The sequence below is a fragment of the Sapajus apella genome, unplaced genomic scaffold (genome assembly GCF_009761245.1).
Source record: "Sapajus apella isolate SASKATOON/1434 unplaced genomic scaffold, GSC_monkey_1.0 scaffold55, whole genome shotgun sequence".
In the NCBI taxonomy this organism is placed as follows: domain Eukaryota; kingdom Metazoa; phylum Chordata; class Mammalia; order Primates; family Cebidae; genus Sapajus; species Sapajus apella.
Window position 1 is genome coordinate 12,858,092 of NW_022436995.1, and position 24,766 is coordinate 12,882,857.

The window sequence follows — 24,766 nt, forward strand, 5'->3', positions numbered from 1 at the left end:
CTAAGGAACTGACCAGGTCAGCCCAAGGGGGGATGTAACGGAGTCTTGGAGCTCCATTGAGAGTCCTAAGGGACTCTGAGGGGTTCTTTCTAACGGGGGCTGCTGGGCTCGGGGGACCGTGAAAGAATCTCCGGGGAGGCTCGAGGGTCGGAATGGTGCCCGGCCAATGGAGATACGGGGGGTGGGGTCTACTGGGGATTCGGGGTTCCTGATCGGGTGTTTGGGAGGCTCGGCGCAGACCCGCTCGCTGGGCGTCTCCGCTGGGGCGGGGCGGGGCGGCCAGACCAGAGCCAAAGAGCGAGGCTGAGACGTGGGCCGGGACGCGCTGCAGGGCCGCTGGGCGCTTGGGCGGGTCTTACCTCGGGCTCCGCCGCGGTGGCCACCGCAGCCCCCTCCTCTTCGGCGGAAGCTGCCTCCCACCTTCGACCCCAGGGTCGGGCTGGAGATGGCGGCAGAGGCCGAGGCCACCGAGGGTCGGACGGTTCCGGGAGGGTGGGCCCAGCCGCCTCAGGGTCCGGGCGAGCGGCCGCTGCGCATCCCCCGCCCTGTCAGAGAGACTCCGCCCGGCCTGGGCAGGCACATCCCCCGCCGCACCCCGCCCAGAGAGCACGCGTTGGACCGCCGCCTCAACCGCTGCGGCCGCCTCTGCCGGTGCAGCTACTGCCTCCGCCGCCGCCTCTCGTGGTCCTGGCTGTCCCGTACGCTCTCAACAGCCACAGACAACCGCCGCCGCGTCCCTTGTCCGCTTCGGCCCGCGCGTCCCCGACCCCGCGCACACGGCCCCGCCCCGCGCGACTCCTCGGCTGCAGGCGAGCAGGCGCGCGCTCACTTACCTCCCACGCCCCCTACTGCCAGCACGGGTCGGCCCCGCCCGGTCCCGCCCCCGCACGTGACGCCATCGAAGAGTACAGCCTGCGCTTGCGCAGACACGCCCCATTTCCTACGCCCCAGGCAGCCCCGCCCAAATTTTTCTTCCTCACCTTACGGCAGAGCGGGAAACTCAGCCTGAGCATCTCCCTCTACTGGAGAGGGGTGTCGCAAGGTTGGGGAAGAAAACTCTGGGTTTGCGACCGTAGCTGTCGCTTTCCGGCTAATACCGAGGTGCCTGAAGGCTGGTTGGGGTGGTGAGGCCCGAGGCAGGTAAGAAGCCTCCTCCCCACTTCGGTTTGTCTCAGTTTGTCTCGGCAGTGGATCGCTTTCCTGCCCACTCAGACTCTGGCGTGTCTGTGTCCCCTCCCGATTCTGTACATGGATTCTCAGCGCCGTCGGTTACAGCCCCCGCCCCTTTCCAAACACTCACGCCCTCTCCGCTTGCCCCCGCCCCATTGTCCCCGCCCCGACCTCCGTTTCCAAGTCTTCGTTTCCATTTATTCCTCAGACTTTTTCACTGAGTGGTTTCTATGCCTTGGGTTCCAGAATATCCGAAGCGAATATAATAAGCCTCAGCTTTTTGAAGTGCTGTTATGTAGGAGACCTAAGAGAATCTGCAGTGGTAGTACAATAAAGTGATAATAGAGAAAAATGCACGGGATGCTGTCTGCGCACAGAAGAGGGGTCCCTGATTGTGTAGTAGGAGAACATGAGGAAGACCTTTCCAGGGTGACTTTGGGTCATTTTTAGAGGACTGTGTTAAAAGACTATTAATCAGTACCTGGTCAAAGAAATAGGAGGTAAAGGCAGAGAGAGAGTAATGGGTGCAAAAGAATGTGACAGTGGTGGTCTGAAAGGGTCAAAAGAGAAGTAGAATAAACCAGATGGAAACCATATTGGTGTAGACTTCCCATTAAAAAAGCACCGTTACAAAGTGAGAGAAAGGAACGAGAATATGGCCCTCAGAAAAGGTTTCTGTATAGGTAGAAGACTCAAAAGCAAAAAGTGGACTATTCGACGGTGAGGGAATTTGTAAGATCAAGAGCACTAGTGGAACGCAACCTTGTAAGTGCATTTGAATCACCTGAGAAACTTTTTGTTAAAACCAATACTGTTGCCCCACTCTAGACCAATTAAATTCTAGGTTGTGCCAGGTGTCAGTACTGTTTTAAAGATCCACGGGTGACTCTAATGCTAAAGATTGAGACCCACTAAACTAGAGAGAAGGAAGTTGAGGGAGTTAGCTCTGTAACATTAAGATGGAGGTGATTTAGCTACAGAGATGCTTGGAAATTGAATGAGAAACCTGAGCGGCGTTATGTTTTGAATTAACTGGTCTGGGAAATGGGAGAAGGAGCCACTCTTGCCTTTCCCTTCAGCACTGTTTATTCCTCAGTGTTTATCGGATCCAGCTTAGTTACTTGTCTCTTTCCCTTTCATCCAGAATTGGTCAGCTGTTGTCTCCAGCCTTACAGCTCAAAGGCCATCCCCACTTCTGTCCCCAAAATGATCAGAGCTAAGCCAGTTTGAGATGCAAAGACCAATATTCAGAGCTAAGCCAATGTATGAGATGCAAAGACTAATCTCCACTCCCCTAGAGATTACTACATACAGTTCCTTGCCAATTTAGGATCTTTTTCTGTTATTAATCATTTAAGTTAGGAATGACATGTAAAGATATTTAAAATACAGCTCTATTAGGATCGAAAATTTCCGTATTAGGGAAAATAGGCCTTTTAAACAAAGAATTCACTTGGCAGGCAGAGAAGCTGTATGAGGTAAAGACGAAGGCAGTGTATAGCTGTTGTCTATTAACTAGAGTTAATACAAAAACCTGTGTATCTGCCCCCAGGTAAGAGCGAGTTATTGTTGTGTAGTATGGCTACAGCATAGTATGGAAAGTAGAGGTGGGGCAGAGATGAAGAAGATAAAGTGGGTGTGAACAGATTATGAGGAGTCTTGAATTCCATGCTGAAGAGTTTAAATTATAGAATGCAATAAGCAATTAATAAGTTCGAAAAAGGTTCTTAACCTCTTTACCCAGTGGACCTCTTTGGCAGTCCGGCTTATAGACTCAGTCTCAGAAAAATATTCTTAAATGTATAAAATAAAATGCATAGTAATATAAAGGAAACTTATTTTTTAAGTTTTTAAAATATTAAAAGAAATGTGTGATATATATGTACTTTATGCATTAAATAAAATATAGTAGCAGGTTTAATTATATAATTTCTAAGCAGTGATGACTATAAATTATGTTTTGAAATGCCTGCAGCAACTTTAATGTGATGTGAAAATAACAGATTTCCATTGGTAACAAAGATATAGGGAGTGCTAATACTGTAGTTTATGGTCCACACTTATTGAAGAAAATGCTAAATTTCAACTACTGATTATTGAAAACAAAGATGCAATTTTGTTCCCAGTCGAAGTTCACAGAACCCTGATATTCTAACCACATCCTGGTCTATAGATTCTAAGTTTAAAAATATCTCAGTGTAATGATTTTAAGCAAGAGCATGACATCAAATCTATGTTTCAGAAAGATGATGAAGCAGCGTTCACTTCCCAACCTCTCTGCTGGGATAAGGAGCTGGCTGTTTTCTTTTGTTCCTCTATCTCTGGGGCAGCAACCAGTACTATGCCACTGTTTCCTAATAACCAGGGCCTGCAGAGGGACTGATCTTGTAGAAGTATATGTCTGTAGGAGCAATGCCAGAAAATAAATCAGGAAAGATAGATTGAGGCTATTTTTGTAGAAATCATTGAATGCCAGGCTGTAATTTGTAGTTTATTTGGTAGACAATGGAGGGTTGTTAAAATTTTTGGAGTAGAATAATGTGATTAGAGTTCTGTTTGAAAATCTGGAATAATGTGTAGGTTAGATTATCAAAAGAGAAGATAGAAATGAAGAGACTAGACCAGTAAGTTAATTTTTTAAAAATGGACTCTTGGGCCAGGTACAGTGGCTCACACCTGTAATCCCAGCACTTGGGGAGGCTAAAGCAGGGAGACCACTTGAGTCCAGGAGTTCAAGACCAGCCTGGGCAACAATGAGAGACCCTGTCTCTACCAAAAAAGAAAAAAAAAAAAAAATTAGCCAGACGTAGTAGTGCATGCCTGTGGTCCTAGCTACACGGGAGTCTGAAGCAGGAGGATTACATGATCCCAGGAGGTCGAGGGTGCAGTGTCCATGCCACTGCACTCCAGCCTGAGTGACAGGCAAGATCTTGTGTCAAAAAAAAATTTTTTTGAAGTGATCTCTAGAGAGTCTGCTAAATTGCTTTATTTCTGCAATGTGTTGAACGGTCTAGAGTAATATACATTGGACTAAATTGCATACTTTTCAACAGGAATATATACCCCAGTGTGGGAGACAGTTGACATTTTATGTGGTCAAGAGGCTAGCCCAGTCTTTTGTATTATAAATGATATTGTTAGTACTTCTTTTTTGAGACAGTTTCACTCATGTTACCCAGGCTGGAGTGCAATGGCGCGATCTCGGCTCACCGCAACCTCCGCCTCCTGGGTTCAGGCAATTCTCCTGCCTCAGCCTCCTGAGTAGCTGGGATTACAGGCACGCGCCACCATGCCCAGCTAATTTTTTTGTATTTTTAGTAGAGACAGGGTTTCACCATGTTGACCAGGATGGTCTCGATCTCTTGACCTCGTGATCCACCCGCCTCGGCCTCCCAAGTTAGTACTTCTAATAAAGCGATGGCCTTACCACATGTATAAGTTCACAGGTCTTGCCAAGGCTTTCCTCAGTCAAATTCCATCTATACCTATGAGTCCTACATTTCTGACTTTTAAAGGTCAGAACTCCTTTCTCTTTGCCAATCCCTTAAACTTCTTGGATAGGAAAGAAGTTTAGTTTAAACACATTAGCAAAGAATGGAAAATCCTCAAGGCCCAGACAACCCATCTCCTTTGAAACTGATCAATACCAGACTATAAAAATTTACTACTCAAATCCAGCTAGTACCCAAATTATATACTCTTTAAACATATTCTAAAAAATTGAATTCGGGACCAGGTGCTGTGGCTCACACCTGTAATCCTAGCACTTTGGGAGGCCGAGGTGGGTGGATCACCCGAGGTCAGGAGTTCAAGACCAGTCTGGCCATCATGGTGAAACCCCATCTTAAAAAAATAAAAAAATTAAAAAATTGAATTTCGGGTTCAGGTATTACTGATCCAAGTGAATCCTGTAAAATTACTTCCAGAACCAGGTTCTCAGAGAGGCCACCATTACCACCTTCCATATCAGAGAAAACAGCCCTTTTATACAAAGAATTCATTGGCAGGCAGAGAAGCTGTATGAAAGACCAAGACAATATATGGCTAGCCTGTGTTGACTTTCTGTCCATCAAATAATTGGCGGCCATTGGGGCGGTGACATAGAAAATCAAGTTTATGCAGAACTTGAGATTCAGCTATCTGACACGTTTTGGGGGAGAGAAGGAGTGGGTCTATCTGAAAGCAGAAATAATACTTTTATGAGGCTTAAGAATTTTTATTAAAAACAAAATTTCTGAAAGTTCCTTTCTCTGGCTTCCAATTAAATGGCGTACTCTTCCATAACCACCTTATAACAGGACTAGATCATTGTCTTGTTCCCAAAAACTTTGTCCCAACTATAGTTACTATTTTGAGCATCTATATTACTGTTTGAAAACCTTAGGCTTGCTTTCTCTGATGGCCAATGAATAAAACTCTCAAAGTGGTGTGATTCATTACTTCATGCATTCATTAGATATTTATTGAACCCCTACTATGTACCAGGCACATTTTTGAAACCCACTAATTAGCAATTTGTAATGACAATTTATCTCTTAACTATCTATGAAAAAAATAACTTGCCAGGATTTGAAATCCTCAGGACAAATCAGATGAAAAGATCATCACTTTTTTATGTTCTTTCAAACAGTGTGTTTGCGTATAGCTGCCATATGTTGACCACAGTGATTATCTGTGAAACAAGGTAAATTATGGCTTTAGCTTGACCACTCCTTATCAGACTTTGGTACCACATGTACTAAAAGTTCTGTCCACACCTTTATAAAATATTATCTTACTCAAACATGATGGCCTTTCCACACCTGGCCCTCACTCCTAGTCATTTCAAAGTTTACAATTATGTAAAGTCATTTCTCAGAAAATTTCAAGCAAAACAAAGTCACTGTAAGAAAAACTTGGTATACACTAGGTATATATTGAGGACAAAAACCATGACACAATTATAAATGGAACTCTTGAGGTAGAAATGGTAAACTAGGAATAAAATTGTTTTCTTTTCTTCTTTTCTTTTTTTTTTTTTTTCCCTTTGAGACAGAGTTTGGTTCTGTCGCCCAGGTTGGAGTACAGTGGTGCAATCTCGGCTCACTGCAACCTCTACCTCCCAGGTTCAAGCGATTCTCCTGCCTCAGCCTCCTGAGTAGCTGGGATTACAGGCACGTGCCACCGCGCCCAGCTAAGTTTTGTATTTTTAGTAGAGATGGGGTTTCACGATGTTGGTCAGGCTGATCTCTAGAACTCCTGACCTCATGATCCACCCACCTCGGCCTCCCAAAGTGCTGGGATTACAGGCATGATGCCCGGCCGGAATAAAATTATTTCATGGTCAATGACATCTTACCTACTGATAGCTGTGCCTAGTTACAGAGCAGTAAATGGAGAGCCTTGGTGTTAGAAGAAATCCTAAAAATTCACCTGTTTTATCTCCTTGGCCTAAGACAGGATAAAGTGGAATTTACAGCAATAGAGTTATCAAGCATTATCAACACACCAAGTGGATTTTAGACTCTGAGAGCTGAATTCGTCTGTGAAATATTGATGTTACAGGAATGATGTTTATATTAATAATTCATTTATAAAATTGAGAATATTTCTTACATTTATAACAGTGTTGTGTTTTCCTGAGTTTTTCAAGATATGTTTCACTTCTGTATTTTGCTCACTCAGGAAAACTATTTGTTAAAACTTTAGTTTGTCAGGCACTGAAGACAGAAAGATGAGTAAAATCTCATCTCTGTACTCAAGAGGGTTATATAATAAACCGTGATGGTCATTCTTACGTGCCACGTTGTACAGATCTCCAGATGGCTTAGGCTTAGTATTGAAAGGAAATGTTTAATTGGGGGGAAATTGAAACCCCAAAAAAAGCCATGAACTTCCTTCCTGAAAATATTTCTGCCATTAAAAGCACATTTGGTCTTGGATGTGATTCTTCTTGTGAAAGTGCAAGTTGAATCAGACATTAGAAGTTGGATATAATCTTCTAATGTTACTAAACATCAAATTATTTTTAAATATTTGTATTTGAACATTTATGGAAAAGAGATTAGACTTACCTGTTTTATCCAGAGAATAGAAGTAAGACTCAGAAATTGAAAAAAAATGGAAATATTTTATGTTATTGTAAGAGTGGGAACTGGTACATCTTTTCTTCCTCTTCAATATGGAAATCACAGTATTTGCTAATTATGTGTTCATAATTAAAAGAAAAGGGGAAAAAGTAAAGCAGACAATATCAAAAGGTAGAAGGAAAAAGGTAAGAAAGTATTAATCCTCTTTCTTAAAATGATATTTATGCTTTTGATGGATATCATTCTTGATTATTTTTGTGTATATTTTTATCATATACAGATGTTTATATCAAAGCATGAACATTTTTCTATGTCAATAAATTTATATCAATAATGTTATATTTAATGGCTGAAAATTATTCCATTGTATGGAAACCCTGTTATTTAATTTCCCAGTCCTTTTTAGAGTTCCACGTTGTTCACAGTTTTTCTGTTACAGATACTCCCTTGATGACTATCTTGTTGAATTTTTGCATACATCATTAATGTTTCCCTTAAGATAAATTGCTGAAAGTATGATACCTACATATATACATTTCTTAAGAATTCAAATATAATGGCAAATTACCCTTGAAAAAGCTTGCCCATATGACACTCCTGTCAAAATGAGGCATCATTTACTCATTTCCCATAATCTCAACAATGCTGGTTATTATTAGTTTTCTTCATCTTTGCTAACTTGAGAAGTAAAAAATGAAATTTTATTTTAACATGTATTTATTTGATTAATACTGTGATGTCCAGTGTCTTTTCATGTGTTTGACCAGCAATATAAGTGTATTAACTAATATTTTCTGACAATATTTTTGTTTAACTTTTTAACATTTAAATTTGTATTCTCTCTAAAATATAATTTGATACAAGGTATGAGATAAAACTCTTCACTTTTTTTTTTTTGAGATGGAGTCTCACCCTGTCACCCAGGCTCGAGTGCAGTGGCACAACCTCAGTTCACTGCAGCCTCCACTTCCCAGGTTCAAGCAATTCTCCTGCCTCAGCCTCCCTAGTAGCTAGGACTACTGGGACTACAGGCCCATGCCACCACACCTACCTAATTTTTTGTATTTGTAGTAGAGATAGGATTTCACCATGTTAGCCAGGATGGTCTCAATCTGCTGACCTCATGATCTGCCCACCTCTGCCTCCCAAAGTGCTGGGATAACAGGTGTGAGCTACCACACCCAGCCAACTTTTTACTTTTTTAATCAAATAATTAACAAAAGTGTGCCAATGCCACTTTTTAAAAACTCTAGCAAGCATATCCCATACTTTAATACACAGATAATAAAGTGCTGACAGATATTCCTCCAAAAAAAGAGCATTTCATGGTCAAATAAGTTTGGGAAAGGATAATACCAAAATAGTTAAACTTTTTTATAGCCAAACTTTCATTAGCTTCTAGTGTGTTTGTGTGCATTAGGAGTTAGTATTTCCTAATTTAATTAACCATGTAATCTTTTTCTCTTTCTTTTTTTTTTCTTTTGAAATGGAATCTCACTCTGTCACCCAGGCTGAAGTGCAGTGGCGTGATCTCAGCTCACTGCAAACTCTGCTTCCCAGGTTCTCCTGCCTCAGCCTCCTGAGTAACTGAGATTATGGGAGCACAGCACCACTCTCAACTTGTTTTTGTATTTTTAGTAGAGACAGGGTTTTGCCATATTGGTCAGGCTGGCCTAGAACTCCTGACCTCAGGTTATCTGCCTGCCTCAGCCTCCCAAAGTGCTAGGATTACAGGTGTGAGTTATTTTTTTAACCATGTAATCTGACTTCACAGGTACTTCAGGAAGTACCTGTGAAAGCCTATGGAACTGAGCTGTCTAGTATACTAGTATAAGCCACATATGGCTATTTAAATTTTAGTTAATTAAAATTACTCAATTTTTTAAGTCACACTGACCATATTTCAAGAACTCAATAGCCACATGGAGCTAGTGGCTACTGTATTGAACATTTTGCAGATAAAGAAAATTTCCAAGCCAGACATGGTGGCTCACACCTGTAATCCCAGCACTTTGGGAGGCCTAGGCGGGTGGATCACAACATCAGGAGTTTAAGAACAGCCTGGCCAAGATGGTGAAACCCTGTCTCTACTAAAAAAACTACAAAGATTAGCTGGGCACTGTGGCAGGTGCCTGTAATTCCAGCCTCTTGGGAGGCTGAGGCAGGAGACTCACTTGAACCCAGGCAGCAGAGGTTGCATTGAGTCAAGATCATGCCACTACACTCCAGCCTGGGTGACAGAGTGAGACTCCGTCTCAAAAAAAAAAGAAAGAAATTTCCATCGTAAGAATCCCTATTGGACAGCATGCTATAGGAACATAATGTTCAGTGGAACACACTGAAAACACTGGAATAATCCATAATTTCTCCTGTTGATTTGTCAAGCAGGCATACTTACTACTATACTACAAGAAAGACTCTCTTTGATTAGTAATGACTCACCATATTTAAAACTTCTAATCTGCATATGAATTATTTTTATTGTTCTGTTGATTTATCTATTTCTGCTCCAATACCACATAGCTAGTTTTAAGTTAGGCTCCTGCACCTTTCTCCCTGAGAGCAGAAATGAAGAATTCTTGCGTGGAGTAGGAAATTAGATTAGAAGTGATAGTAAAGGCCCTTTCACTTCCCAGACTCTGTAAATGTAAACATTTCTCTGCAGAACTTGATTTATATTATGTTCAATTATTTATTCATTTATTCTGCAGTTATTTACTGAGTACCTGCCTGGCAAGCACTATTTTAGGCCCTACGGTTAAAATGGCAAACAAGGCAGACAAGGCCCCTTGTCCTATTTTCATAGAGCTTAACATTCTTGTTTTGGAGAGGGAAAGAGAAGCAGCAGGGGGAGGAAAAAAGAATATGAACCAATAAACAAATAAAAAACGATCACATAGTCATCTGTGTTATTCAAGGAACTGAAATTAAAGTGATAGTAACTGGTCGCCTTTTTATTTTGGCTGCTCTGAGACATCTGTGACTTAGTGGCATATAAACTAAGATCTGTCCAAGAGAAGGAGCTAACTGCTAGAAGGTCCAGGCACAGCTAGTTCCCCACCCTCGAGGGAAAAAGCTTGATGTGCTTGAGAAATAAAAAGAAAGTCTTTGTGGCTGGGGCTTAGTAGGCAAGCAGGGAAATAATAGAAGATAAGGTTAGAGAAATAGCCGGAGCCACATTTTCATGTAGAGTTTTGTAAACTAGGGTAGAGAATTTTCATTTCTTTCTGAGTATGATAGTGAGCTACCAGAGAGTGCTAAGCAGGGCACAGACCTGACCTAATTTAAATTTTTAAACAATTATTTTGATGGTTATGTGGAGAATTTATTGGCAGGGTCAGTAGTGGAAATAGGAGACCTGGTAGGCTAGATCAAGATAGAAAGTGATAGACCCTGCGTGGTGGCTCACGCCTATAATCCCAGCACTTTGGGAGGCTGAGGCGGGTGGATCACAAGGTCAAGAGATCGATACCATCCTGGTCAACAGGGTGAAACCCCGTCTCTACTAAAAATACAAAACAATTAGCTGGGCATGGTGGTGAGCGCCTGTAGTCCCAGCTACTCGGGAGGTTGAGGCAGGAGAATTTCTTGAATCCAGGAGGCGGAGGTTGTACTGAGCCGAGATCACGCCATTGCATTCCAGCCTGGGTAACGAGCGAAACTCTGTCTCAAAAAAAAAACAAAACAAAACATTGTCAGCCAGGCGTGGTGGCTCACGCCTGTAATCTTAGCACTTTGGGAGGCCGAGGTGGGTGGATCACCTGAGGTCAGGAGTTCAAGACCAGCCTGGCCATCAGGGTGAAACCCCATCTTTTTAAAAAAAAAAAAAGAAAGAAAGAAATTGATTTGACTAAGGTGATCGTAGTGAAGACGGAAAGCATTGGGCAGATTTAGAACATTTGGGCTATAGAATCAACAGCACTTTTTATCAATTGAATGTGAAGTGTGAAGATAGAAAACTCTGGGATGAGACTGGGCAACATAGTGAGACCTTGACTACAAAAAAAAAATTTTAATTAGCCAGGCGTGGTAGTATGCACCTATATAGTCCTAGCTACTTGGGAGGCCAAGGTGGGAGGATTGCTTGAGCCCATCAGTTAAAGGCTGCATCAAGCTATGTTTGCACCACTGGACTCTATCCTGGGCAAGAGAGTGAGACCTTGTCTCTCAAAAAAAAAAAAAAAAAAAAAAAAAAAGAAACTCTTGGATGATGTATTCCGTTAAAGAGTAACCAGGTTCAATTTTCAGTCTGATTATGGCAGGCAAAATTGGGACACATAAGACACCAATAAATATGACCTAATGAATAAATTTACTTTAATAAATGTTTCTCTCTTGTACACATTTAAGCTGCTAAAGCATAAGCACATGCTCATTCGTTTAATATTAGGGAATCTGGTTCTTAAGAATTTGAGGTTTATGTCACAAACATGTCAGCTTTGAATAGTAAGTAGACCATTCCACCAAAGTATTTCAAGCCAGCAGCGTAGACTGAATGAAACAGAAAAATTTGCCTGCCACAGTTGCAAAAGTTCTGTAAGAATCTCATATTTCATTTTTAAATTTCATGCGGATTTTGCATTTTGTGCCCATGTTTATGTTAAAATATTTTAAGTTACTGATTTAAATGTTTTAAGTCAATGATTAAGTTGTTTAGCTCTTTCCCCTAAAATTGGTCAAATTGAAGCTCTAGGATGATACCTTGTGATTAACCTGTCTTTATTTCTTGGACTTTGTTTGTTGCTATCTGCTGGCACATGGGCATGTGTCCATTTAGAGAAGCATAGATGCATCTCCGAGCATTTGTAGTTTGGTATAACTTGAAATAGTAGTGAAAGGGAGTGAGGAGGGCAATTGCATTTAGAAACAACTGACTTTTATATTCTGCACTTACTTTGTAATGTTTTAAAAAACATACCTGAATGAGGCTGTTTCTCTCTTTGTTTTTTTAAGGAACTCTTAGTGAATAACTAGAAAAAAATGAGTAAAGGTCACAATTCTGGAATAGTATGTTTTCAGTAAAACAGATTTGTCAGTAGTACTACTTACTTCAGTAGCCAATAGGCATATTTTCCCAGAAGTTTTCAGAATTGCTGTATACCGTATAAAATCCTTAAGACTCTAATATATATTTTAATCCCATAAAAGATAAACTTGTACATCTATAAAATAGACAATTATTGTTAATATCCTGTAAATTAGTATTTTTAAGCATTTCCATTCATTAAAAATCCAGATTGAGTCCAGGTGAGGTAGCTCATGCCTATAATCCCAGCACTTTGGGATGCCTAGACAGAGGATCACTGGAGCCCAGGAGTTGGAGACCAGCCTGGGCAGCATAATGAGACCTCATCTCTACAATTTTTTTTTTTTTTTTTTTTTTTTTTTTTTTTTTTTTTTTGAGATGGAGCTTCGCTCTTGTTGCTGGCTGGAGTGCAATGGTGCTATCTTGACTCAGCATAGCCTCTGCCTCCTGGGTTCAAGCGATTCTCCTGCCTCAGCCTGCCAAGTAGCTGGGGTTATAGGCATGCGCCACCACACCCACCTCCCAAAGTGCTGGGATTACAGGCATGAGCAGCTGTGCCTGGCCAATTTTTTTTTTTTTTTTTAATTAGCCAGGCATGGTGGCATGTGGTTTTAGCTACTCAGGAGGCTAAGGCAGGAGGATCGCCTGAGCCCAGGAGGTCCAGGCTGCAGTGAGTCATGATTACACCACTGTACTCCATCCTGGGTGACAATGAGACCTTGTCTCAAAAAAAAAAATCCAGATTGAAACAGCAGTAATACCACCAGTTAAAAGTTCATCTGGCCAGGTGTGGTGGCTCACACCTGTAATCCCAGTACTTTGGGAGGCCAAGGCAGATGGATCACCTGAGGTCAGGAGTTTGAGACCAGCCTGGCGAACATGGTGAAACCCCGTCTCTACTAAAAAAATAAAAAAAAATTAGCCAAGCATGGTGGCAGGTGCCTGTAATTCCAGCTACTCAGAAGGCTAAGGTAGGAAAATTACTTGAACCTGGCAGCAGAGGTTACAGTGAGCTGAGATCATGCCATTGCACTCCAGTCTGGGCAAAAAGAGCAAAACTCCATCTCAAAAGAAAAAAAAAAAGTGGGCCAGGCGCAGTGGCTTATGCCTGTAATCCCAGCACTTTGGGAGGCCAAGGTAGGCAGATTGCCTGAGCTCAGGAGTTCAAGACCAGCCTGAGCAACACAGTTAAACCCCATCTCGACTTAAAATACAAAAATTTAGGTGTGGCAGCGTGCACCTGTAGTCCCAGCTACTTGAAATGCTGAGGCAGGAGAATTGCAAGAACCCGGGAGGTGGAGGTTGCAATGAGCCGAGATCGCGCCACTGCACTCCAGCCTGGGTAACAGAGCAAGACTCTGTCTCAAAAGAAAAAGAAGTTAGTTAATCTACCTGGAAATTGCCTTTAAGATGGTTTAATAAATATCCCCAGTACTTTATTAGAACTTTAAAAGCTCTTAAAATTAATTCAACCTGGAAATTTACAGTAGATTACGTAACAGTGATCTAGAACAGGGATTGGCAAACTTTTTCTCTAAAAGGCCATATAGTAAATATTTTAGGCTTTGCAGACTACTCTGTTCTTAGAGCGCAAAAGTAGCCATAAACAGCATGTGAACAAATGAACATGACTTTGTCCAATAAAACTTTATTTACGGAAACAGGCAATGGGCCACATTTGGCCTGCAAGCTGTAATTTACTGACCTTTGGACTAGGAAACTAGAATTTTTTAGGATTTTTATAAACAGGATGACAATTTAAAAATTGTCAGAGATGACAGCTTAGAATAATAGAATGTGGAGCTAGTGAAAACTTTTAGAAATCAGAATAACTTGCAAATACAGTATCTTAAAAATACAGATGCCCAGATCCTACCCCAGGTATATGCTCTTTAAAATCCCCACAGATAGGCAGGCATGGTGGTGCATGCCTGTTGTCCCAGCTACTCAGGAGGCTCAGGCAGGAGGATGGCTTGAGCCTAAGAGTTCAAGGATGCAGTGAGCTTGTAATCACACCACTGCACTTCAGTCTGGGTGACAGAGCAAGACTTCATCTCTTAAAATAATTTTTTTTATCCCGTAGATGATTCTAATGTGCTTCCCTGGCTAGAACCACTGTTTATCAGGTCCATACCCCTCAGTTTACAGATGATGAAGCTGAAACCCAGAGGTTAAGTGACTTTTCCAGAGTCAAACAACTGGTTAATTGTAGCTCTGAACTGAATCCCAGGTCTGACTCCCAAACTAATGCTTTTTCTACTGAACCATCAGCTGCTTCCTTTGTATCAGCAGGCCATCAGAATGGTCCCTATTGAATTGTGAATTTTCCTTTTAAGTTGGTTTTTATTACTTTTTATTTAATCACCTTGCTTTTATAACAAATATTCAAGTAATATGCATTTTAAGGATTTTAAGATTAATATGAAGAAGTAATCTCCTATTAAACCTTAGTTAAGGAAGTGTACTACACTTATAAATTCAGTATTCGCTTCATATAGTTACAGAAGTTGGAAGATGTAATAAACTAACCCCTGTAATCACAGGGTTTGTGTATACTGACAACATATTAACATCATTGCTTCACTCAGATTGAGAGAACAATTTTCCCTGGAGTTAGCATTTATTCTCCTTATGGCAAAGATAAAGCACGAGAGCAGAGTCATGCCATGGCTAGTTCCATCTTTGATGAGTTTGTGGCTTTATATAAAGAGACAAGTAGGCCAAGCGCGGTGGCTCAAGCCTGTAATCCCAGCACTTTGGGAGGCCGAGGCGGGTGGATCACAAGGTCAAGAGATCGAGACCATCCTGGTCAACATGGTGAAACCCCATCTCTACTAAAAATACAAAACATTAGCTGGGCATGGTGGTGCGTGCCTGTAATCCCAGCTACTCAGGAGGCTGAGGCAGGAGAATTGCCTGAACCCAGGAGGCGGAGGTTGCGGTGAGCCGAGATCGCGCCATTGAACTCCAGCCTGGGTAACATGAGTGAAACTCCGTCTCAAAAAAAAAAAAAAAAAAAAGAAAAGAAAAGAAGAGAGAGAGACAAGTGCTTTATTTCAAGAAATCTTTGGGGTCCATTATTGCCACCCCAGTTTAGGGAACAGGGAAAGAAACTAACTTGTTTTGAGAGCCTACTGTATGTCAGACATCGTGCGGAGTCTTTCTACTCATGTTTTTAATTTGTGTAACAACCTGTGACCATGTTGTTATTACCTCATCTTATAGATGAGGAAGATGAGGCCCAAAAAGAGGATGAATAACTTGCCCAGGGTCACTTAAATAGTAAGTGGCAAAGTCAGAGCCTAGACCTAAGACTTCTAGCCCCAAAACAAAGGACTATAATATGTTTGGTAAGATTTTACAAATGGAACTATGAGGAGGTCATTGTCTCCCCAGTTCACTCACCTTCCTGGCTGTTCTCCTAGTCTTGCTTACCATCCACCAAGACTACGTACACAGATCTTTTAACTCTGAACACAATAGTAGCGACAAAGGAAAACAGGCAAAGCACAAAACCAAAGAATAAGGATGTTACAGAGAATATGAAAATCTTAAGTGGCCTTTTTTCTGTTTTCCCCTAACCTATATTTTCTGACTCCTTTAAAAATGCTTCATTCATCTAGCAAACATTTATTACACTTCAGATATGCCATGTGCAGTGCTCATTACATAGAAAAAAAAATTCCTAAATAATTATAGATGGCTCTTGGTTTTTTGCTAGGTCCCCTTCCGTCTCCTTTTCTCCCATCCCATTAATAATGTTATCATCCTCCTATTCACCCCAACTGAAACCCTCAGACCATTTCTTAATTTTTTTTTCCCCAAGGAGTCTTGCTCTATCCCCCAGGCTGGAGGGCAATGTTGCAATCTCAGCTCACTGCAACCTCCGCCTCCTGTCCTCATAATTCTTTTTTATCCACCCTCCTCTGATCACTTATTGAGTCTTATTGATTCTCTGTCTACAATATCAATTCCTCCGCATTTCTCCTGCTTTACCTCATTACCTCCTACCTTTATTGCAACAAAAATTGCAAGTTGGGCTGGGCGCAGTGGCTCATGCCTGTAATCCCAGCACTTTGAGGGGCTGAAGCAGGTGGATCACCTGAGGTCAGGAGTTTGAGACCAGCCAGGCCAATATAGAGAAACCTTGTCTCTACCAAAAATAGAAAAATCAGCCAGGGTGACAGGCACCTGTAATCCCAGCTACTCAGGAGGCTGAGACAGGAGAATAGCTTGAACCCGGGAGGCAGAGGTTGCAGTGAGCTGAGATCATGCCACTGCACTCCAGCCTGAGCAGCAGACTGAGACTCCACCTCAAAAGAAAAAATCTAATTGATCTCTGCTTTCAATTTTTTCTTTTACCAATTAGTTCTATATATTAAGGCTGAATTATTTTCTTCTCAAAGCATTGACCTGGCCATTAATGGCTCCCCACTTCCTCAGTATCAATATCAGACTACTTCACTGGAATTCAGTCTGTCACCCCTTAGCTTCTAAGAATCCTCTAATCCTTGCCTGCACCCTACTACTCCCACTTCATTCTAGCCACACAAGACTATTCAGGATTCTCTCCACATTTGAAAGCACTTTCCTTGCTTCTCTGCTTCCCCATGCACCTAACTCCACCTGCCCTTCAAAAGCACACTTTTGTGCCACTTTCCTCTCAAAGGCATGCCTGATCTGAGCACTCATTCCTTTTCACCCTGTTAGCCAGGAATGATTACTCTCTCTTGTGAATTCCCATACATTCTGTTTGTGCCTCTTGCAGATTTCTTATATGATTGACTACAAGCCACCATATACATCTTTGTATCTCCCACGGCACCTAATATTAGGTGCTCAGTAGGTATTTATTGACTGAAAGAATTGTATATGCAGCATGTGTTCCTTATAACAAAATAGGCTTAAGCTCAGTAAGGGTAGAAACTATCTCATTCTCACTCTGTAATACTAGCACCTGGCACAAAGGAGAACACTCAGTAAACATTTGTTAAATGAAATATATCACAGATATCAGTCATTGGGATATAAATTTCCTGATGCCATAATAGATATCTAAAAATACTTAATTTTTTGTTTATTTGTTTTGGGTTTTTTTTTTTTAAGAGGGCATCTTACTCTGTCACCCAGGCTGGAGTGCAGTGGTGCTATCTAGGCTCACTGCAACCTCTGCCTCCCGAATTCAAGCATTTCTTGTGTCTCAGTCTCCCTAGCAGGTGGGACTACAGGCACCACCACCATGCTCACTAATTTTTTATATTTTAGTAGAGACGGGGTTTCACCATGTTGCCTGGGCTGGTTTCGAACTCCTGAACTCAGGCAGTCTGCCTGCCTCGGCCTTATGTCGTATTTATAAATTCTACTTATGTATGTTTCTTTTTTTTATGTTGACAAATACCACATGATAAAGATCATGTATTCATATTCTCACTTTAAGCTGGGCATAGTGGCTCACACCAGTAATCCCAGCATTTTATGGGGCGGAGGCAGCAGGATCACTTGAGCTCAGAAGCCTGGGCAACAGAGTGAGACCCTGTCTCTACAAAAATTTAAAATTTAGCCAGGCATGGTGGTACGCACCTGCAGTCCTAGCTACTCTGGAGGCAGAAGCAGGAAACGGGCTTGAACCTACGAGTTTGAGGCTGCACTGAGCTATGATTGTGCCACTGTGCTCCAGCCTGAGCAATAGACCAAGACCCTGTCTTTAAGATAAAAATAAAAAACATTGCCCTTTGGCCCAAAGCACCATCTTCCAGTAATTCACCAAAATGACTAACACAAAGGGAAAGAAGAGAGGCATCCAATACATGTTCTCTAGGCCTTGTAGAAAACATGGAGTTGTCCTTTGGCCACATACATACATCAAGGGAGTGGGTACTGTTCAAAAAGTAATACCCCACAGTGTTACCATGGCAAAACTGGAAGAGTTTACAGTGATACCCAGCATGCTGTTGGCATTGTTGTAAACAAACAAGGGCAAGATTCTTGACAAGAGAATTATTGTTCTTATCGAGTGCATTAAGCACTCTAAGAACAGAGATTGCTTCCTGAAATGCATGAAGGAAAATGATAAGAAAAAGAAGGAAGCCCAAGAGAAAGGTGCCTGGGTTCACCTGAAGCGCCAGCCTGATCCACCCGGAGAAGCACACTTTGTGAGAACCTGGGCTACTAAATTCATGACATAGTAGGTTTTAAAAAAAAAAAAAAAAAAAACCCTCTAGACTATAAAAAAATATATATTCTCACTCTACAGAAAAGGAAAGTGAGAGTTAAGGAAATTTAGTAATTTATTTATGATCATACAGCCAGTGAGTAACAGAACTGAGTCTAAAATTCAAGTCTTCAAATCTGAAGTTTAGAGTTATTTTTCTTGGCCAAGGGTGTGTTTGGTTAAAGGTTAGTTGAGTTCTATTTGCATTAGAATTTTTGGAGTTAAACCCCCAGCCTGTGGACATTCCCTTCAAGGTGAGAGATGACTGATTGTTGAGGCAATCTTCCTGTAGGCTTCTTTCCCTAGTTGGGTTGGCGTCGAAGAGTGGTATGATTTCAGCAGGCAGTGCAGAGAGTAGGTCTCCGGGTATTTGCCAAGCTATATGACCTGGCACTCACAACTATGCAGTGTTTATTGAAGACATGGGAGAGAGATGCTCTAGCCAGGGAGCAGTCATTCCACCTTCGTAATCATAAACTCTTACATCATGTCACATCCACAAGCTGATTACCTAGCCTCTGCCAAATTGCTTTCACTTGATTATCTATGCCCACTTGCCATCAGGCTAGATATTAAATATTGTAGGAAACAATCCTATCTAACTTGGATCTGTTGTAAGGATATTGTGAGGCACTATTTGTTACAATGCACCATGTGTTTTATGAAAATCTCTTGAGAAAAAACTGTCAGACCATAATACAAATAATTATTTTACCTCTCCTGAGCAATTGCTTTGTTTTTATCTTATGGACATTGTGAATGTTTAACTTAACTCTCTCTGGTTAGCTGCCAAAAAGCTTAGGGCCAAATTTGTGGCCCACCCATAGCAAATGTGCCCTATGCCTCATTAACTTCATTCTTGGCTCCAGTTTATGTCTCTCCTCTCGTTATTCTTTTTTCTTAAGAAAATCCTAATTCATGCCATCTTATTATATATATTTTTTCTTTTTTCTTATAAGCAGCCTTATGTTGTTTCTGAAGTAGTCAGATTATGACATACTATGTCTGCATAAAACTGTTGGATACCTCTTCATTTACTTTAGCTTTCTTTCTTGTGGGGTGTATTGACTTTTCATATAGGTTTTTGCAGTGTCTCATTACATGAAAATGGTTATATCATGAAATTATTGCTTAATAGTGTAGTCAAGTGGTAAAATAACTGGTCTAATGGCCAGAATTGATTAAATTGCCAAGCTGTATGACCTGGCTCTCACAACTATGCAGTGTTTATTGAAGACATGGGAAAGAGCTGTTGTAGCCAGGTAACACTCATTCCGCCTTTACAGTATAATTATAAACTCTTACATCAAGTCACATCAACAAGCTGATTGCGTAGCCTCTGCCAAATTGCTTTCACTTGATTGATCTATGATCATGTTATAGATCAATCTAGTCTATGTCTAGATGTCATAACTCTAGTCTTTTTTACAGCATTATTACTGTTTTCTTATAATATGCTTTGTTTTGCACTCCCAATCTGCATGCAACAGCTTATTGCTGTGTGGTTTTCAAAAATAGTGCCATGCTGCCGGTCAGTGCATAACAGTTAACTCTGTTAACTCTCTTAGGCTCAAATATTCTGCACCCATCAGAGTTATCTCACTTTGGGTGGTTACAAGCATGCTAATCTCATTATACAACTTGTCTCTTAAGTTAGTCATTCTGTTATTTAGATAAAATAATGTGAATAGATATTTGTTTTCAAACCTCATCTCCTTTGATTGGTTTCGAGGGCTATCTGGATTTTCTGATTATTTTACTAATATCATCTAATTGATAAATATTATTTGTACAACTTTTTAAACTCTTAGTACTTTCAAATAAAATTATTTGGCCTTCTCTACAACTCTCTATGGTATGTAAGGTGGATATATGCCTTTTTTAGAGATGACATATAAAATCTTTTAATCATTTTGTTTGCCACCTGTAAAAAAGGCATATACTTGTTTGCAGAAACAAGGACAAAGTCATTTAAATGATGGCTCAAGATTATACCACCAAATCAGTGGTAAAACTAGGGCTAGACCCAGGTTTCCAGAATCTTATCTCATGCTACCTTTTAAAAGAAGTCAAAAGAAGTCCTAGCTTATATTGTAAACGTTACATCATCTTGCTCATACCCCTTGAGGCTAAAGCTCTGAAACAGGCAAACCCATGTTATATCACTCATGCTCATGGCAGGGCAGAATCAGGAATGAATTTCGTTTGTAGTAGTCTCATGATTTTCTGTTTTTAAAATTACAGCTCCTTTTAACTAAAACCCTAATCAGTATCACGTTTCATTATGGAAGGAGGAAGCAATATTTTATCTTATCTTTTGAAAATTAATGTTGAAATGGAAACTATTTCCCTTGGTAATTAGTAATTTTTTCCTTTAGATTCTTTGAATTCATCTTTAACATAAAAATAATTTGTGCTCACTGCAACCTCCACCTGCTGGGAAAAATAATAATAATTTGTTATCATTATGCATATTCATTAAAGAGCCAAATAATATAGTTAATGCTATGGTGTTTGGTACAACATTAGCTTTAATTTTAACCAATCTCTGCACTTCAAGAGGATATTTAAAATTCATGCTTACTGTGTACATGGCAAATTTCCTGTTTTCATTCTAACTGTTTACATGTAGCACATAAGCTGGAATTCCTTACAGTTACAGTTGACCCTTGAACAACTGTAACTGTAACAGATTACAGGGGCTAGGAGTGCCAACCCCCTATGCAGTCAAAAATCTAGGTATAACTTTTTTTTTTTTTTTTTTTTTAAAGACAGGGTTTCACCATGTTGGTCAGGCTGGTCTTGAACTCCCGACCTCAGGTAATCTGCCCGCCTTGGCCTCCAAAGTACTTGGATTACAGGCATGAGCCACTACGCCCAGCCTAACTTTTTTTTTTTTTTTTTAATGGAGTCTTGCTCTGTCACCCAGGCTGGAGTACAGTAGCACAATCTCAGCTTACTACAACCTCCACCTCCCAGGTTTAAGCATTCTCCCACCTCAGCCTCTCGAGTAGCTGAGATTACAGGCATGCCCCACCACACCTGGTTAATTTTTGTATTTTTAGTAGAGACAGGGTTTCACCATGTTGGCCAGGCTGATCTCAAACTCTTGACCTCAAGTGATCCATCCATCTTGGCCTCCCAAGTGCTGGGATTTCCAGCATGAACCACCACGCCCAGCCTAGGTGTAAGTTCTGACGCCCTAAAAACTTAACTGTTAGTAGCCTACTGTTGACAAGATGCCTTACCAATAACGTAGTCAATAAACGCATGTTTCGTGAAAGGTTTTATATACTGCATTCTTACAATAAAGTAAGCTATGGAAAAATCTTATTAAGAAAATCATAAAGAAAAGAAAATATATTGACTATTCATTAAGTGGAAATGGATCATCATACAGGTCTACATCCTCCTCATCTTCATGTTGAGTAGGCTGAAGAGGAAAAGGAAGAGGAGCAATTGGTCTTGCTGTCTCGGGGGTGGCAGAGATGGAAGAAAATCCCTGTTTAAGTAGATCTGCACAAATCCCACGTTGTCCAAGGGTCAACTATGTTTTTCTTTACCACAACCATATAAAAGTATTTACTATTTTCCAGCCCCATTTTACAGCCAGGTATTATATTAGACAGTAATATTGTCTTCTGCCTCTCCTTCAGCTTCTGGAATTTCTGAGCAGCCCTGGTCAGTACAAGATGGACCCCGTAGTCTTGAGTTACATGGACAGTCTACTGCGGCAATCAGATGTCTCACTGTTGGATCCGCCAAACTGGCTCAATGACCATATTATTGGATTTGCCTTTGAGTACTTTGCCAACAGTCAGTTTCATGACTGCTCTGATCATGTCAGTTTCATTAGTCCTGAAGTCACTCAGTTCATCAAGTGCACTAGCAATCCAGCAGAGATCGCCATGTTTCTTGAGCCACTGGACCTCCCCGACAAGACAGTTGTCTTTTTAGCCATCAATGATAACTCCAACCAGGCAGCTGGAGGAACCCACTGGAGTTTATTGGTCTACCTCCAAGATAAAAATAGCTTTTTTCATTATGATTCCCATAGCAGGAGCAACTCAATTCATGCAAAGCAGGTGGCAGAGAAACTGGAGGCTTTCTTAGGCAGAAAAGGAAACAAACTGGCCTTTGTGGAAGAGAAAGCCCCTGCCCAACAAAATAGCTATGACTGTGGGATGTATGTGATATGTAACACTGAGGCCTTGTGTCAGAACTTCTTTAGGCAACAGACAGAATCACTGCTGCAGCTACTCACCCCTGCTTACATCACGAAGAAGAGGGGAGAATGGAAAGATCTCATTGCCACACTTGCTAAAAAGTAGCTATTGAAGCATATTTGCGACTTTTGAAGACTCCTCTTTCTGCCCTTCCCCATTTGTTGGATGGCTGCAACCTCAGTGCCTGAGGGAAGATGCCTGGTAGTGGAAAGTTTAATACCCTTTTTCCTGAAAGAATATTATCCTGTGTTATCCCCATGGAAAGTTTCACTTTAACCCTGACTTGAGAGCAATATGTTCTGTGAAAATATCCTGAAATTGTACACCAAAACCTTACAACCAACTTATTTGAACATTTATTACACATGAGGTTCAAGTAAGACTTTTCTTATTGGTATAAAATTAATATCCTTTGGTCTCCCTTATCCACATTGGCTTATTCTGGAGGAAAAGCAGTGATCTGTAAAACAAATCAAGAATATATTAAATCTAGAAGAATGCAAGGAAGAAAACTATCAAACAGAACCAAAAACTTGTTGCACAGCCTACGTAATTAAGAGATCAACTGGCTGGAAGCAGATCAAGGCCTAACTTCATTCAAGACCTAAATATTATGAGACTCAGCTATTCAATTTTATGTGATAATCTTGTCCATTCACCATGCACAGGCTTTCCAGCTATCTGCATAATGTTTGCAAATATTTGATAAAGATGATGTTAACCCATCTTCCTCCATCTGATTCCTGGAATGCTTGAAGAAAGGGGAAATCTTGAGTAACTTCATTAAAATTAATGTCTGTGGTGGACCTCTCAGTTTGCTCATGATTGGGTAGACTTGCTACTCTGGATTAATAACTGCTTTTCTCTGCCTTGTCTATTAACCATGTGCATACTTCTTTCTTATATCCAAAGTTCTTTGGTTCTAAAACTCATATAACTCAAGGTTACCTGTTATTTCAGGTAAATGTCCTTGCTTTCTGATAGCTATGGGTTTTGCTCTCTATCCTTAATCCTGGCAGAATTATTTTTAGTTATGTCATGGTAATTTCAGGATGATTTTTGCATCTGAAACTTACAGAGAGTTGGTTTGTTTTTTAAATATAAAGGAAGAAAAGTGACCTTTTTCAGCCCTTTTACTTAATTTAAAATGCAGACAATGTAATTTTTAAAATGTGGAACAAGAGAAAAGGAAATGCTATTTCTCCAAAAGCACTGATGTGTTTCAGATGTTTCAGATGGTAAACAACCAGATGATATGTTGGGTATACACATTAATTCTGTTCCTAATGAGAATTAGATTGCAAGGCATATTAGACTTGAAAACCAAAGATTAGCTTCAGCCATGAAACTTATTTCAGCTACCTCTCTAGCCTAACCCTGCCCCCAGCCCTCATGGCCCAAAATAACCTCACCACTCAGTGACCACAGAGAAAGTAACTTGGTTCCTTTTAGCTAACAAGGGAAAAAAGAGTAAGTGTAAATAAGTACAGGTTACATAGCAGGCCTGAGTGAGCAGGAGTTGAAACTAAAAGTCAAAGAGAAAGCTATCAAAAAAAGTTTCCATTTCAAGTCGGTACATTTTGGATAAAAACCAGTCCTAATGGAAGATGGGGCTAGGAAAAAGATTAGGAATTGGCAGTCATCCATAGAGGTGAAATACAGAGGGAGGGACAGCAAGAGAAGTAACAAAGGTCACTGATAGGCCACAAGTGTAGATAAAGATAAGAAAACAATGTTATTTGAGTGACTGTTGACTTAGGCAGCTAATCAATAGACTATTAAAGTCAAATCTTCTCTGGAAAAGTTATCTTCCTGACAATGCAAAGTATGTTTATTTAAATATCAGAGTATCTCCAATTGAGAGTTAAAGCATGTGAGAGCAATCTTTCCTAACTTGCTCAGATTCATCTCATAAACAAATAATTTTTTAACTAAACTAGTCTTTTAAATATATGTAGAAAAAATATATACATACACACACATGTATAGACAAATATATACATATGTGTGTGTGTGTGTGTGTGTGTGTGTGTATGTGTGTGTGTATATATATATATATATATAT

The 24,766-nt window shown here is 40.6% G+C and overlaps 2 protein-coding genes across 10 annotated transcripts in view; one reads left to right on the top strand and one right to left on the bottom strand.

The window, feature by feature from the left end:
• Positions 1–771, bottom strand: part of MYO9A (myosin IXA) — a 274,327-nt gene extending 273,556 nt beyond the window's left edge. For all 8 annotated transcript variants that reach the window (XM_032244686.1, XM_032244687.1, XM_032244689.1 and 5 more), the window contains exon 1: positions 360–771. The gene's annotated coding sequence lies outside the window, so the exon portion shown is untranslated. The remainder of the gene's footprint in view (positions 1–359) is intronic.
• Positions 772–985: 214 nt separating this feature from the next.
• Positions 986–23,507, top strand: SENP8 (SUMO peptidase family member, NEDD8 specific). Of its 2 annotated transcripts, none has more exons than XM_032244690.1 (2): positions 986–1,140; positions 22,132–23,507. In XM_032244690.1, the coding sequence occupies exon 2, from the start codon at positions 22,168–22,170 to the stop codon at positions 22,804–22,806; it is 639 nt and encodes a 212-aa protein (XP_032100581.1). In that variant the 5' UTR covers positions 986–1,140; positions 22,132–22,167; the 3' UTR covers positions 22,807–23,507. The 2 variants fall into 2 exon arrangements, with proteins under 2 accessions (XP_032100581.1, XP_032100582.1); XM_032244691.1 differs by lacking the exon at positions 986–1,140 and adding an exon at positions 15,322–15,546.
• The last annotated feature ends 1,259 nt before the right edge of the window (positions 23,508–24,766 follow it).

Bases quoted from the DNA above. Each gene is read 5' to 3' on its own strand.
- SENP8 (XM_032244690.1), top strand. From the start codon at position 22,168: ATGGACCCCGTAGTCTTGAGTTACATGGACAGTCTACTGCGGCAATCA.